The sequence below is a fragment of the Geotrypetes seraphini genome, chromosome 14 (assembly GCF_902459505.1).
Source record: "Geotrypetes seraphini chromosome 14, aGeoSer1.1, whole genome shotgun sequence".
NCBI classification, from domain to species: domain Eukaryota; kingdom Metazoa; phylum Chordata; class Amphibia; order Gymnophiona; family Dermophiidae; genus Geotrypetes; species Geotrypetes seraphini.
The window spans coordinates 14033551-14049340 of NC_047097.1; the positions used below are offsets into that span (position 1 = coordinate 14033551).

The 15790-nt window shown below is 42.9% G+C and overlaps 2 protein-coding genes across 11 annotated transcripts in view; one reads left to right on the forward strand and one right to left on the reverse strand.

Moving 5' to 3' along the window:
• The window catches only part of CCPG1 (cell cycle progression 1), a 115252-nt gene extending 101248 nt beyond the window's left edge, over positions 1–14004 (forward strand). For 6 of the 7 annotated variants that reach the window (XM_033919733.1, XM_033919734.1, XM_033919735.1 and 3 more), the window contains one exon: positions 13643–14004. In XM_033919733.1, coding sequence (XP_033775624.1) covers positions 13643–13823 — 181 coding nt within the window. In that variant the 3' untranslated portion in view covers positions 13824–14004. The remainder of the gene's footprint in view (positions 1–13642) is intronic. The other variant, XR_004536910.1, reaches the window with a different exon arrangement.
• The window catches only part of PIGB (phosphatidylinositol glycan anchor biosynthesis class B), a 50866-nt gene continuing 48021 nt past the window's right edge, over positions 12946–15790 (reverse strand). For all 4 annotated transcript variants that reach the window (XM_033919742.1, XM_033919741.1, XM_033919743.1 and 1 more), the window contains one exon: positions 12946–14704. In XM_033919742.1, the coding sequence (XP_033775633.1) occupies positions 14585–14704 (120 nt within the window). In that variant the 3' untranslated portion in view covers positions 12946–14584. The remainder of the gene's footprint in view (positions 14705–15790) is intronic.

Sequence of the window (15790 nt, forward strand, 5' to 3'; positions counted from 1 at the left end):
GGCTGCGCGTTAAGCAGTGGAGGCAGCAGGATTCGGCAGATGACAGCTGGGCGGGCATCTAAATTTGCTGGGCGGAGCATCCGGCTGAAAAGCGCTGGGGAGAACACCGAGTATAACAAACATGGACAAAAGAAAAGGAACATCAACCAAACTCCCCCAGCCCACTCTACTGAGGGCAAGCGAGGGTAAGGAAAGTGGAAAGGCACTCCGAGGCCCTGGACTCTTATGAGCCCCGAAAATGCCACACTCCCCCCCCCCATTGAATCCCCTGTACTGACCGTATCTAAGTTCCAGAACCTTCCCAAACCCCTCCCCTCCTCCCCAATCCCCTCCCCACCAGTACTCTCTCAGCCCGACTATCCGGGCGCCCAGATTAGGACACTCATCTTAAGACTGCACTGCGGCCCTTTGGATGCAATGCTTGCAAATATGGTTCCCAAATATTTAAGAACAACGTCTTTCACTTCCTAGCCCCTCCTGCATCTCGCGCCTCTCAGATGGCCAACTGAAGCAACTCGTTCCACCAATGCCAAAACTCTGGAGGGTCAGGGACCGTCAAGCATTGAAGAATATATTTCCTGGCCAGTAAACTCATCTTCCTGCACAGAGCCCGATGTCCCCTAGGCAAATGGCCAAAAGCCTCTGGCAAATCCAAGAGAAAGTGGGCAGGGGTACTGCGCAGGGCTTTCCCAACTAACCCGGACATGTAAGAGATTATACGCCTCCAGAAGCACTGGATAATGGGGCAGGTCCATCACTCACCAGGACAGCTTAATGCAGTGGTCTCAAAGTCAAACCCTTTGCAGGGCCACATTTTGGATTTGATGGTACTTGGAGGGCCTCAGAAAAAATAGTTAATGTCTTATTAAAGAAATGTCAATTTTGCATGAGGTAAAACTCTTTATAGTTTATAAATCTTTCCTTTTGGCTAAGTCTTAATAATAATATTGTAATTTATAGTTAAAGAGACATATGATCAAGAAACTGTTTTATTTTACTTTTGTGATTATGATAAACATACCGAGGTCCTCAAAATAGTACCTGGCGGGCCGCATGTGGCCCCCGGGCCACGTGTTTGAGACCACTGGCTTAATGCATATGTCTGTTTTAGGGAACATTTTTTGGTGTTCCCAGGACCATGCTGGGACATGTTTTCTCCGCACAAAGGACCAAGTGAGATTTTCTGGTCCCATCTGAGTAGCAGTCTTCGCTTTCACAGAGGCTGTTTTTTCAGTTCTTCATGTGCTACTAAGAGCTTTAGCTCTCTGAGTTTTTTCTTCATATGGCAGGTTTTCTACATTTAATGTTTTCACCCTGCTTTCAGACTCTGTTTCTTTAAGAGAGTCTCCATGGGATCTTGTGCAGTCCTTGTTCTCCTGCTAATTTTTCTTGAAGGTTCTTTTCGATTAGTGGAGTTCGGTATTCTCATCCCTTCTTTTTATTGATTTTCAAGTACACTGGAAGACTGTTTTTTCTGGTTCTCAGATCTCTTTTTTTCTAGTTCAGAAGTTCTTCAGAACTAGTTTTCACCTTATTCAGACCTCATGACCTCTGCTTCTGGATTTTCAAGGCAGCCGCCATATGCTCCCATTCATATGGATTTTGGGCTCTGCTTTTCAGTTTTACTCAGCCGTTCTCCTTCCCAGTATAGGTTTTTTCCTTTCGACTGGCATTTGCTCCCAGATTCTTCAGGAACTGTCTATTCAAAAAAAAGAGAGAGAGAGAACCTCTGGGTTTTTTTCCCCGGCTGTTTTTCATGGGAAATGGTTCAAATAACTTCTCAATCTATCTCATTTTCTTTAGCTTTTGAGTTTGCATACCCAAATTCATGTCTATGTTTCATTGGGGTACTCCTTGACAACACTCATGTGTGAGTGTTTCTTTAAGATTGTTTTCTTTCTCATCCATCTTGAGTCAGCAGTTGTTTCTTTTTCAATCCTTTCCTACCAGAGGCATAATGGTTCTTTTGAGCAACAGGGCTTCTCCTGTTTCTGTTTTGACATGGGTTGCACTATGTTTTTGTACCCCTCTGTGGTCTTTTGTTTTCCAGTGGTATCAGGCGAGGGTTCATCTCTCAAAACATGTATATCTTCCCTCTGCAGTTACTCCACTTAGGGCTGATCTCCTCTACTCTATCCGGAGATTCCCTTTTTTATTTGTCCCCTCTTTGCATTGTCATCATGCCTGTTGCATCTTTTTCTGCATGGGGGGTTCATATGGACAATCTGCAGCCTCAGTCTCTTTCGACTGCCAGGGAACAGAATTTTCGCATCCTTTTTCCAATTTTTCGAGTGATGTTTTTAGACCCTCATGGTTTTTTCATCATCTACTCTGAACTCAAGTCCTCCTCCCTCCACAGCCATTCAGTGGTTATACACTACATATAATTGATCAAGGAGGCTAGGGCTCTCTCCTGTTATGCCCTACTTTTCTGGACTTGAGAGGCAACTTGCTATCTGCTCTTGCTGCTATCCTTGGGAAGCTGAATTTCCTAGCAGACAATTTCAGCAGGATTCTTTAATCTCCTGCATGGACTTTTCATTTTACAATCTTTAGTCCATTTTTGCTCCAGGGGGCATTCTACTAGTGGATTTGTTAGCGACTCATCACATTCACCAGTTGCCCCAGGTTTTTACTCCAAACTTTTCTCCTTTCTGGCAACAAGATATTTTTCTCCTGGATTGGTCGGGCATATTTCGATATGCATTCCCTCCACTTCTCCTGTTGAGCATTTTCTTCAAGCTCAAGAGAGATGTACCACCATGCTTCTCTTTACTTAATGGTGGCCCAGGCAACATGGGTTCTCCCTTCTTCTTCAACACAATTTTAGGGAGCCCTTTCTTCTTCTGATTTTCCTGCTCGGTTCACTCCAACTCAGGAATCTTTGATTTATTCCAATCTCCGTTGTTTTTTCCTTGGCTGCGTCTATTTCATTTACATCTTTTTCAGCCCATTTGTTAATTTCTGGATGTCTCCAGGACACCAGCCACTCAACCTTGTTAATATCAAAGTGTTTCGTTTTTTTTTCCTGATGTCTTTTTTTTATTTTTTATTTGCCTGTTCCACCTTCCTAGCTGGTGGTATTGCTCTTGGCTTATTTTTTCTTTTGTTTGATTCTAGTCTCGAGTCTATATCTCTCAGACTTCTTGTCAATGCTATTGCTTTTTTTCCCTTTGTCAGTCAAGGGTCAACTTTTTCTGCTTATCCTCTAGTTTCTAGATTCATGACAGGGATTTTTTACATTGTATAACCACACCTCATACCGTCTCCTGTCATTTGGGCTATAGCCTTTTCTACTGGGTTTCCAGGTTTATTGAGGGAATTTCTTTATCCCTGTGAACCCATCTCTACGGTCTCCTCCTGTTGTCTAGACTCTTCCTGTAGTTCTTTCCTGTTTGTTGATGCTACCATCTTTAACAATGGCATCACCTCAACTTGAATTTCTTACCTGGAAAGTAGTTTTTTCCTTTTGTCTCTCACCTCTGCCAGGAGGGTCGGTGAGTTTCATGCATTACAAGCAGATTCATCCTTAACAGTTTTTCATCTTGACGAGGTGGTTCTATGTGCATGTCCAAAGTCTCTTCTACAATTTTCGTCTCACTCAGTCAGTTCTTCTGTCTGTGTTTTTTCCTGTACCTCGTTCTCCTATGGGAGCTCTTGCTTTGTATCCTTTGGAATATAAGTGGTTTTTTGTCCTCCTTAATTCAAAGCCGCAATGATTTTCTCCCTAACTTTTCTTTTGATTCAACTCAGTTCGAATATCCTATATTCATGAGAACGATTTTCACCTGGATGATTGCCTGCCTTTTGTTCTGTTATACTCGGACTGGACTGGCACGGGGATATCGTGTTCGAGTTCTGGCAGCTTTTGATGTTTTTTCTTTTCACTACATTTTTGAGGAACTCCGTTAAGCTACCACTTGGTCCTCAGTTCAAGCCTTCACTTCTCACGTTGTCTGGATTTTTTTTCTCTAGACGGGTTGGGCACTTCGGCCATTTTGTATTTCAAATTGGTTTTTTTTGGCCAACACTCCCATCATCCCATCTCTGTTAGCTTGGAGGTCACCCATCAGTGAGAATATGCTGCCTGCTTGTACTGGGATAAAGCACAGTTACTTACCGTAACACGTGTTATCCAGGGACAGCAGGCAGATATTCTCACAACCCACCCACCTCCCCGGGTTGGCTTCTTAGCTGGCTTATCTTAACTGAGGGACCGCGCGCCTACATCGGGCGGGAAGGCACTCACGCATGCGCGGTGCGGTCTAATCAGAACTTTCTAAGTTCTTAGAATACAATTCACTCTAAAGTGTCTGTACCAGGGCTCCATCGGTGCTGTCACCCATCAGTGAGAATATCTGCCTGCTGTCCCTGGATAACTGTTACGGTAAGTAACTGTGCTTTAGATGTCTGTGTGGAACACTGTCAAAGGCTAAAATCTAAAATTTACACCACATCTAGTGCACATCCTCTATCCAATTCTCTGGTCACCTAGTCAAAGAAATTGATCAGATTTGTCTGACAAGACCTACCATATATACTTGAATATAAACTGTGATTTTTGGGTCAAAAAATTGGCTCAAATATGGGGGTCCCAGTTTATAATTTGGGTCGCCACATCACCACCAGCACAGCTGTTCTCCTGTGCATCACTCTCCTGCATGCAGGTCGACCGCTATCCTCAACATGTGCAGCCACTGACATCCGTGCCCAAAACCACTGACCTCAGTGCGCAGGCCCACCCTCAAAAACCACTGACCTCCTAGTGCCATGGCAGATCCGACCACTGACCATAATCACCCCCAGAGCCGCTAACACACATATGGTACATAGAGCCGCCTATCCCATCCTGCCTTGCCCCGCCCCCTAGAACCACTGATCTCCATGCTTCCCCCCCCAATCACTCCACCCCACCCCCCGGAGTCACTAACCTCCATGCATGGAGCCACTGAGCACTACTCACACCCCGGAGCCACTGACATCCATACCAAGACCGTTGGTGATCCACTCTGTTGAGCCAGTGTGGGGACTTGAGCATCTGCGCATGCCCAAGGTCTGATGGCTCACACCCTCTCTGCCGGTAGACTCTGAACAGGTGGAGACGCTCAAGGCCCAAAACTAGCTCAGCATAGAGTGGATAGCCAATGGTGAATGGATGTCAACGGATCCAGGGGCTCTGTCTCCAGGAGGATCTGTGCATGGAGGTCAGGGACTCCACTGGGGGAGCAGCTGTTTTCGGAGGGTGCAGGAGCCGCCATGCCTTGGGCATGCGCAGATGCTCAAGGCCCCGCACACGATCAGCATAAGGAGTCGTGGTCGTCGTCGATAGATGTCTTCAGCGCTGAAAGGTAAAGCTGTTGTTTATTAGGTGATTTAATTTCTAAGTGGTTTATTGCAGATAGATTTATTCTTTTCCCTGTGTGGTCACACTGTACCTGCTAACTATGGGGGGGAGGGTGTTCATTCTTGTACTCATTCTGAAGTTGATGTACCGGTAAGGATTTCAGGGCAATATATTGTAATGCTTTAGTTTCAGGGCAAAGTATGGTAATGCTTTAGTTGGTACCTCTTTATTGGTTCTTCTGTAAAGCCTTGGCACATCCAAGGAGCATTTCAGACAGTTGAAGCAGGAGTCACTCAGATCTTGTATTATTCTATTACTAGTGTTTAACCCTTTCAGGACCATAAGGATCGTAGGCCAATTTTTGTGGTTTTGACGACATTTTTATGGTAAAAAGGGCTTGCAGATGCCAAAAAATTGATTTTTTTTGTGAAATATTATTTTTATTTAAAAAAATCACACTTCTGGCTTATGGACAGTATGGCAAGTGAATCTTCTCGTCAATCTAGCAACGACGCTAATGAATGAATGTCGGAACCAGTTTGTTTACATAAAGGCAGTATCATATGGAATCCGTACATATCAAATTTAGAACTGTAGACTATCCCAATCAAAATTTATAGGATTTTAAAGTTATGGGACAAATATGTCCCTTGGTCCTGAAAGGGCTACGCCCGTTACATTAACATGTGCTAGAGTAATCCCAATCACTTGTCTACCTTTATTTTAGCTAGCTCCTCATGAACACAACCCTCTGAAAATCGATCAGGGTCTAATACTCCTCCCTCCTTATTGACGTTTGTCTTCTGCGGTCCCGCTCCTGGCGCTTCAGCCGTGAACACAGAACAGAAATATTTGTTAAGCAATTCTGCCTTTTATCAGCTTCTACATATTCCTCCCCTTCACCTTTGAGTCTCACAATGCCACTTTTATACTTCTTCCTATGACTAATATGTCTAAAAAAAAGTCTTGTCTCCCTGTTTTACCGTGTCAGCTATTTTTTCTTCCATTTGCATCTTTGCTTTCCTGACTACATGACCAGCCTCTCTTAACTGTTCCAGATATTTTTACCTGTCATTCTCTTTCTGCGATCTTTTGTAGTTTATGAAAGCTAACCTCTTATTCCTTACCTTCCCAGCTTCTTTACTTACTTGCCTCACAAAAAGGTTTGTTGCCCTTATAATCGCTCCTTTAAGTTTTGCCCACCGCATTTCTACTTCCAGATGTTTCCACCCAGACAACAATTCCTTGACGTAAACCCCCATCTGAACAAAGTTAGTTTTTTTAAAGTCTAGAACCTTTGCTTTTGAATGAGCCCTCTCTATACCCATCTTAATATTAAACCGTACCATGCAATGTTCATTGGATGCTAGATGATCACCCACTGTATCATCAGATAAACTTTCCCTGTTTGTAAGCACTAAGTCCAGTATGATCCAATCCCGCTTGGGTTCCATTATCAACTGCTAGAACAGTTATCCTTGTAGAGAATCCAGGATCTCCCTACTTCTAGAAGACCCCACAATAGGGATACCCCAATCAACATCCAGCATGTTAAAATTACCTATTAGCAAGACTTCCCCTTTTTTAGATATATTCTGAATGTCTACTATTAAATCTCTATCTACTTCTTCCGTCTGTCAAGGAGGCCTGTATATCACACCAATGTAAATATATTCACCATTCCCTCTTTCCAAATTGATCCACAGTGCCTCTTCCTTGCCCTGCAGATCTTATAATTGTGTGGCTTTAATATGATCTTTAACATATAATGCTACTTCCCCTCCCTTTTTCCTATTTCGTCATTCCTGAACAGATTATAGCCCGGTATAACTACATCCCTTCCTGAACAGATTATAGCCCGGTATAACTACATCCCAGTCATGGTTCTCCGTGAACAATGTCTCCGTGATCACCACTATATCCAACTCCTCTTCCATCATAGCTTCTAGATCCAGAATCTTGTTTCCCTTACTTCGAGCACTAGTATATACTGCTTTCCAGACATTGCCCCCTTTTCCCATCCGTGTAGAACAGTGGTCTCAAACTCGCACCCCACCAGGTACTATTTTGTGGCCCTTGGTATGTTACCATTGTTCTGGAACATTGCCCACCTCACTGCTGTAACCTCACACAAGTGCTTCACTGCGTGTTGCACTGCTTTCAGCTGTGTATAGCTGAAATTATCAGAAGCAATTAAGGAAAAATTTATAAACTATAACAAGTTTTACCTCATGCAAAGTTGCCATTTCTTTAATAAGACATTAACTATTTTTTTCTGCGGCCCTCCAAGTACCTACAAATCCAAAATGTGGCCCTGCAAAGGGTTTGAGTTTTAGACTGCTGGTGTAGAGGTATTCAGTGATTTACTTACCTGAGGGCTTATACTCACCTGGATGCTATGATCACCCTGCCCCATCATTTCTAGTTTAAAGCCCTCTTCAGTAGATTAGCTAGCTTGCCGGTAAAGACACTTCTTCCCTTTGTTGATAGATGCACACCATCCCTGCTCAGCAGCCCTTGGAAAATCATCCAGGAAGCCAAAACGCTCTCGACAACACCATCCATGGAGCCACGCATTCATCTCCAGGATGCGAGCTTCTCTGCCCTGGCCTTTACCCTTGACAGGGAGGATGGACGAGAATACCACCTGCGTACCTGACTGCGTCACCTTCACTACCAGAGCCACAAAGTCACTTTTGAGATGTTCGCAGGGGTACCTGGTAGTATCGTTAGTGCCAATGTGGATGATCAGCATCGAATAGTAGTCATCAGGTTTGATGAGTCTCGGCAAGCTCTCTGTAACATCTTGGATTCTGGCACCAGGAAGACAGCATACTTCTCATGACATAATGTCTTGTCTGCAGATGGACGCTTCTGTACCCCTCAGAAGAGAATCACCAACTACCACTACCTTACGCCTCCTTGTGGTCACAGATCCAGTAATTTGGGGGATCTCAAGCTTTGGTCCTTCCTCTCCTTGGGATGCTCTCATCTCCACTTCCAGGACAGCATACTGGTTCTTCAGTTCAAGTGCAGGGGAAGTCACAGTGAAAGGGCGGGACCGCCGGAAGAGGAAGCAGCGCAGGGCTCACAGAAGGGCCGGGACCGCCAAGATGAAGCAGCAGGACACCGGTAGGAGCGTCTACATGATGGGGGGGTCGGGAGGCTGTGGGGGTGCGAGCGGTCCTTCAGGGTGTGGGTGTGGGTGGGAGTGCGTGCGAGCGGTCCTGCGGGGGGGGGGGGAGTGAATTGGACGTCGGGGGGGAGGGGAAACTAAACTATGTAAAAAAAAATTTGTACAACGCGCTCACGAGTATAATGCATAAGGTTATGCACGGTTTGTAAAATCGTGTATAACGCGTGCGTTATATGCGTGAAAATACGGTAATCTGGTGAAAGTGGATAATAAATAAATTGTATGGATACTCCACTTACTGATTTGAGAGCATTATCTTAATGGAAGACAAAGCCTCAGGTTTTTGTTTTGGTAGGGCATAAATGCTCAAACCTCCTCCACCCACATCGGCAAAATACTTCCGAGGAGAATGTGCAAATACCACATTCAATTATTCGTGCAGGACTGAGTCAGCTGCTGCCTTTATATTGCATGGAAACAAGTAATATTTAAGTGATAGCCAATGTTTCACTGTAAAAACCGTTTCTTCAGGGCTTGTTCACTTTCACTCTTCAATACATTTCTGTGAAAATAAGTAAATAAATACTACTTGTGTTTAATTCACTCACCGCTATGTTTCTTAAAAGTCTCTGTCTAAAATACTCACTGAGTTGCTTGCTCATTCTCACCAGCGTCCTGTCGCTGTGGCCATTTCTCATTCTTACTTTAAAGAGAAGTACACTTATCAAATTCCGCCACGTCTATTATGTGGAGAGTGTAGACTGCTCATCTTAATTGGCTGGCTCAGCCCTGGCTATCATGGATAAGTCGTCTTTGAAAAGTGCGGCTTATTATTCATCCAATACCACAATGACATGTACATGTTTCTCCCAGATATGTTTGGCTTCGTGCACTGTTGCAAGAAGTTTTGATACTATAGCATATCCTTTGGCATTTCCGTGACGACTCACTAGGTTTTCCACACAGTTTGAGTCCTGAGGCAGGCCGGTTAGGCTGAAACGTGTATATGTCAAGTCATTGTGGTATTGGATTAATAAAGCCATTTGAACCATTGGATGAATAAAAAGAACATTTTTGTATAAGTTTGTATTCACCAGACTTACTTGGACAATTCCACTCCTTATATTTCTGTTTTTCAGCCCAAATAATCTCCCTCATGGAAGATTACATTAGGAAAGAACTAAAGCAAACAAAATCAAAGCAGCAAGCTATGGAAACTGAAAGCACACAGTAGAGGTTCCTCTGTTTAAAGACCAAGGCAGCAAGTTTTATAAGAGACTCCAGGCAGGATCTGTTAAACAAATATCTGATTATCCTTGGGGTTATTTCGTTTGTTATATTTAGCTCAAGGCTCTATTTGACATTGAGACAATTATTTTTGAAAGTGAAATTAGGTACAAAACTACAGTACTCCCTTAAAATTCACAGGGGTTATGTTCCAGGAGCACCTGCAAATTAAAAAACCCGCAAATGCGGTTTAGGAGCAGATCAGAGGCAGGAGAGGGCTGCAGGGGTGGCAGCGGGTGCTAACCCCCCCCCCCCCCCACACACACACAATATTTAGAATGGCAGGGGTTTTGGTTGTGCAGAAGGCTGACGGGAAGGGGGGGGGAGAAGAGGAGGAATTGGCTATGCAGAAGACTGATTGGCTGACCCGGGGGAAAGGAAAAATCGGCTGTGCAGAAGGCTGATTTGTGGACTCAGTCATTCCTTGTATTTTCTGACCGGAAGAGGCAGTCAGAAAATACCACGAATGACTGAGTTCATGAATTGATAAGGGTCTACTGTATATAGACCACTGAGGCAGGCTTGGGCTGAAATGCTAACAGTGTCAAGTATCTCGTCAAATAAAGAATTATTGATTCCAGTGCTGGTGGCCTGTACACCTTTTTTTTTCTGAGTCCTAATATAATCTCACCATCACTATCCTGTGAATTCAGTATTAATTACTTGGGCCCCTCATTGTGGAACAGCTTACCACTAACAGCTGTGGTGAATCTTCTTATTCTAAACTTAAATCATTACTTATATCTAGACCCATCTGTTTATTGAATCATTTGATTCATCATCAGTATGCGTCTCATCCTCCTCCTCTTATTTGTATCCTTCCCAGATTTTATTTATTGTAAACTGCATAGATGCTTTTTTTTTTTTTAATTAATTGTGCTATATCAAACACATAGAATAAATAAATAAATTAGGGCTAGATTCACTAAGCCCACAATCAACTTCCAACCACTTAGTGACCCCTTTGCGACCTGATTTCCCTTCGACCCGATCATTCTCCGATCTGGCATGCAAATGAGGGGGAACAGCATTCAAATGAAGGCAGGCACCGATTCACTAAAAAAGGACACCAACTGGGCTGAATGATCCAAAAATAAGCGACTGCTGAGGACCAGTTGCTCAAGTTCTTTCAGACTGCCCTGCCTTTTGCCATCCTGCTCTCTGCCCCAATCTCCTGCTCTCGCCCCAACTTGCTGCCCTCCTCTTGCCCTGGATCTCTCCTCCTGCCCCAGCTCTCCTGCCCTTCCCTGCAGTGCAAGCCCATGGTTTTAACCCACAGGCTTGAGAAGAAAGAAAAAAAATTTCCTGCTCTGCCAGGCACGGAGGGCTAGCACATACACAGACCATACAGATGGTCTCTGCGCATGCTCAAGGATCACTGTTCAGCGATCTGATTCAGTTGGGGGGGGGGGGTGATTCTAATTGCCCTCATTTGCATGAGGGCAATTTGTGAATCAGCCTCCCAGACACAGATCGAATCTGATCTGTGCCCTTAGTGAATCTAGCCCTTAGTGTTTCTACATGTAACAACTGTTAGATTAAAATAGCCATCCTATGCAACTGACCAAAGTTTCATGGGATAAGTACCGTGTTGCCCCGAAAATAAGAGTGTCTTCTGTTAACTTTGGACCCAAAAAATACACTAGGTCTTTTCAGGGTAGAGCTTATTTTTTTCATGTACATGATCATCACTCCCTTCCTCTCCTTCACCCCAATTCTTCCTCTTTTCCCCCACATGTGCAGCATCTTTCCTCCCCTCTACAGTATCTTTCTATCCCTCCCTCATGCAGCATAACCCTTGAGCACCCCCCCCCCCTACAAACCTCCCTCCAGAGCAGTGTCGGGCCAGCAGCACTCTAAACAGGCTGCTTCACAGCCTTCTCTTGTCAGGGGGCCTTCCGTCTGCTGCATTACTGATGACATGATCAGTGAGGCAGCAGAGGGAATTCCCTGATGAGAGAAGGCTACGAAGCAGCCTGTTCAGAGTGCTGCCGGCCCGACACAGCTGGAGGGAGGTATGTAGGGCTCGGAGTCGGTGGGGTTCAGATGGGAGGAAAGGACGGAGTGTCAATGGAGGTTTGGCTGTGCGAAGGGGACAGCACTGCTGCTGGCAAATCCAGGAAGTAGGGCTTATATTATGCTAGGGCTTATTTTTTGGGAAACATGGTAATTATAGGCATCTTAACATTTTACTTAGAATTAGCACAGCAAAAGCACTTTCAATTCACCTTGGATTCCACTGAACTGGATCTAACTTTAATCTGTAATTGTTTCATACCGCTTCTAATAGGCTTGATGTAGAGCAATAATTTGCTCAATAAAGGCAGAAGCCCTAAAGAGACTTAAATGGTATCGATCATTGCACCGGGTTGTAAAAGATGTTGTGAAGTGCTAATAAATGGTTTATAAAGTTCATAAGTCCAAAAAATTGCAAAAAGGTTAATAGTCCAAATTTTAAGCAACTTTGTATGATTAAAGCTTCAGTAGAGTAAACAACTTAGCTGAGATATAGAGAATGCATAGGTGTAACTGGGTCCTGACGCGTTTCGCCTCACTGGCTTCTTCAGAGAACCCACTCGCAAACTATATATTCACTGCTTGTACTGTATATAGGTCTGTTGATTCTGTAATCTTTCAGGTCACAGGAAACTGAAAGATTACAGAATCAACAGACCTATATACAGTACAAGCAGTGAATATATAGTTTGCGAGTGGGTTCTCTGAAGAAGCCAGTGAGGCGAAACGCGTCAGGACCCAGTTACACCTATGCATTCTCTATATCTCAGCTAAGTTGTTTACTCTACTGAAGCTTTAATCATACAAAGTTGCTTAAAATTTGGACTATTAACCTTTTTGCAATTTTTTGGACTTATGAACTTTATAAACCATTTATTAGCACTTCACAACATCTTTTACAACCCAGTGCAATGATCGATACCATTTAAGTCTCTTTAGGGCTTCTGCCTTTATTGAGTTCTTTAACTTTCCATCTTGGAATCTGAGCACCACTGTATGTTAAAAGACATTTGAAGTAGATATTGTTCCTTTATGTGTTACTCTATTGTCATGGCCCTTTAGGAACATTCCTTTGAATATACCCAGTTGTTTATATTGGGAGCAATAATTTGCAACACATTTCTGAATGTGGCTAATGTCAGAGATTCAAGGAACACAGAAGGATGTTGATTAAACAATTTATTTTAAAAAACTGCAATGTAAGTTTTTAATATGGTCTATAATATGGTGAATTTAGGAAACATCTAAAAACATACCTGTTCTTGAAGTACCTAGGTAACGAATCTGCACAATCGACCCCATCACAATCTCACCCCCCATCCGATCCCATAAACTGTCAACCACTAATCTCTAGCTATGAATGTTCCATTCAATTTGTAGAATCTTCTAATTCATTGTAAACCGCATTGAATCTTTCTAATTCATAGAATCTTTCTAATTCATTGTAAACCGCATAGAACTTCACTGTCCTGCAGTATATAAACTGTTATTATTATTATAAAATATTGCTATAGAAACACAGAACATGATGGAAGTTTGGCACTCAGCTTTGCAATCCTTTTGATTTCCTTAGAGATTCTCTCTGCTTGTTGCATTTGTCTGCCTCCACCACCTTCAGTGCAAGGCTCTTCCATGCATCCACCATCCTTTCCAGAGTACACTTTTAAATATTTTTAATGCACTAGGAGTAGTCCTTTTGCCCAAATGTATGTACCAGAAGTATTGTGCCAATGTGTTTAATCTTTAAGAGTACGTCATGTTGATGTCAGCAGCTGTAACAGAAACTGTTCTGTCCAGATTATTTGTAAAGGAGCTAGCTGTTTTATAACATTAGATAAACAATTTTTTTTTTCTTGCAGCCAACATTTTAAAATGCCACTTCACAAAACTGTTAGAGGCTCTAGGCATGGAAAACCAGATGAGCATCAGCTGCATTATAAGAAGGAAGGTAAATGGCACAAACACGGCCGTACTAATGGAAGATACATGGCAAATTTGGAAATAGAATTGGGGCAGTTACCTTTTGATCCCAAATATTGACCAGCCTGAACAGCAAGTAATAATCATGAAGGGCAACCGGGAACATAGAGCCACCTGATTTTATTATATTGCACAATGCACTTCTGTATTGGGTATTTCCAACATACGTGCAAGGTACTTTGTCTTCAAATCTTAGGTATGGTGATTTTACACGGTAATTCCCAGCACCAATCAGCAGCTTCCAAACCTGCATTTTGTGTAGTTAAAGCTTTGCTGAATGATAGAACTAGTTTGGTTACAAGTTTAACGGAAGCTATGCATGGTGTGACCTGTGTGCATGAAAAATATCCCTGTCATGGCAGGTTATCAATTGTTTAAAGTTACATCATACAAGATGTAAATCATAAGTCTGTTTGATGTGCTAACTTTTAAAACTATTTTTCGGGAAGTATGTGATCTGGTGGAACTTTGTCAATGTGTGGTAATCTTACACCTGTCTACCTTCTTGTCTTTTTGGGGTAAAAGCGCCTGTTGATTTGCGAAGACAGGTGTGTGCTGCGCTGTAATCAGCTTGCTGACTTGTTCGTGTGTAACATCTCTTGCACTATGGAAGGAAAATAAAGAGGCAAATTGGGAAAAAATGGCTGTTAAGACCCCATGTGGTGTGTTAAGACAATACTATAAGAATGCATTTTAGGAATGTTACTGTTCTTCAGCGCTTGGCTTCTAAACACTCCACCTTTGCAGAGTCCTAGGTCAGTATTATCCTGACTTGGGTCCCCTCTGCGCAATATAGTGGTCTGGCTAGTTATTAAGCTGCTTCATTTAGGTTTCCTTTCATACACATAGATGTGGCTTCCAGTGCGACCATCAGGTAGGTGGGTATGAAAGAATGTTTCAGCTTTCATGTAATTAGATGAAACCAGAAATGGTGTTATTTCCTATAAGAAGCATAAAAAAACAGACTCAGGACAAATTTATGTACAGTTTTGTTTTTTTAAACTTGCTGACTACATAAGCCTGTGCTTAAGGTTGATGCCTTGTTTTCAACTGGGTCCTGGTGACAAAGACTGGCCCAAGTTCATGCTAAGAATGTGTATCCTGAGAGTTCTCCTGAATTACAATCTATTGGCCTAACCACCACACTGTTCGGTTCTGAACTTCAGCTAACCTGGTGAAATTTATTGCATTTGCCCCAATTTAGGGGTCCTTTACTAAGGCACCCTTTATATTCTATGGGCACCTTAGCATTTAGTGCATACTAAATCGATTAGCGTGCCTTAGTAAAAGGACCTCTTCATAAACTAGTTATCCAACACAAAGCAAAATAACCTCAAGCAATAAGCAGCCTACCTTTCTGAAGACACTGTGCATATAGACAGATAAACAGAAGAATCATATACTAGAACAAACTTGAAATGTTAATTATAGTACTAGATGCTGAACAAAGGAAGGAAAAAACTTTAAAAATAAAAAATTATCCATAAGTTTGATCATTTCACAGCGGGACATTAGCATGGGTCCCCTTTTACTCTCAGCAGGCTAAAGGTGAAGGATGCCTTAAACCCAATCTGCCCTTTTAAAAGATACTTAGACTAGAGGGCACATCTCATCATTTACTGTACACTTCTCCCTCCATATTCATGGGGGTTAAGTGCAGAGCCAGACTGGACCACAAAGTGTGAAAAACCGCAAATAACTTCTCAGCCAGTTCTGACCCACCCCCGCCTTCCCGGACCTTACCTGGTGGTCTAGCGGGCTTTCGGGGCAATACTTAAGTTCAATACTTAAGCAGTACTTACACCTTTTACAAACACAGAGTTTGGCCACTTGTTCTCTTGGAAGTATATTAATTAAAACATTCTATGTGATAACCATTTTGCCCATACTAAAAAGGTTGGGGTTTTTTTGTTTGAGGGGGGGTTGCTATCCCATAAAGAGTCTAAATAATGTATTTTTCAATGGTTGTCACCAGTCCACTGAAAAGCATCAGGTTCCTCCCCAACAGCCATTCAAACAGCAAGTCG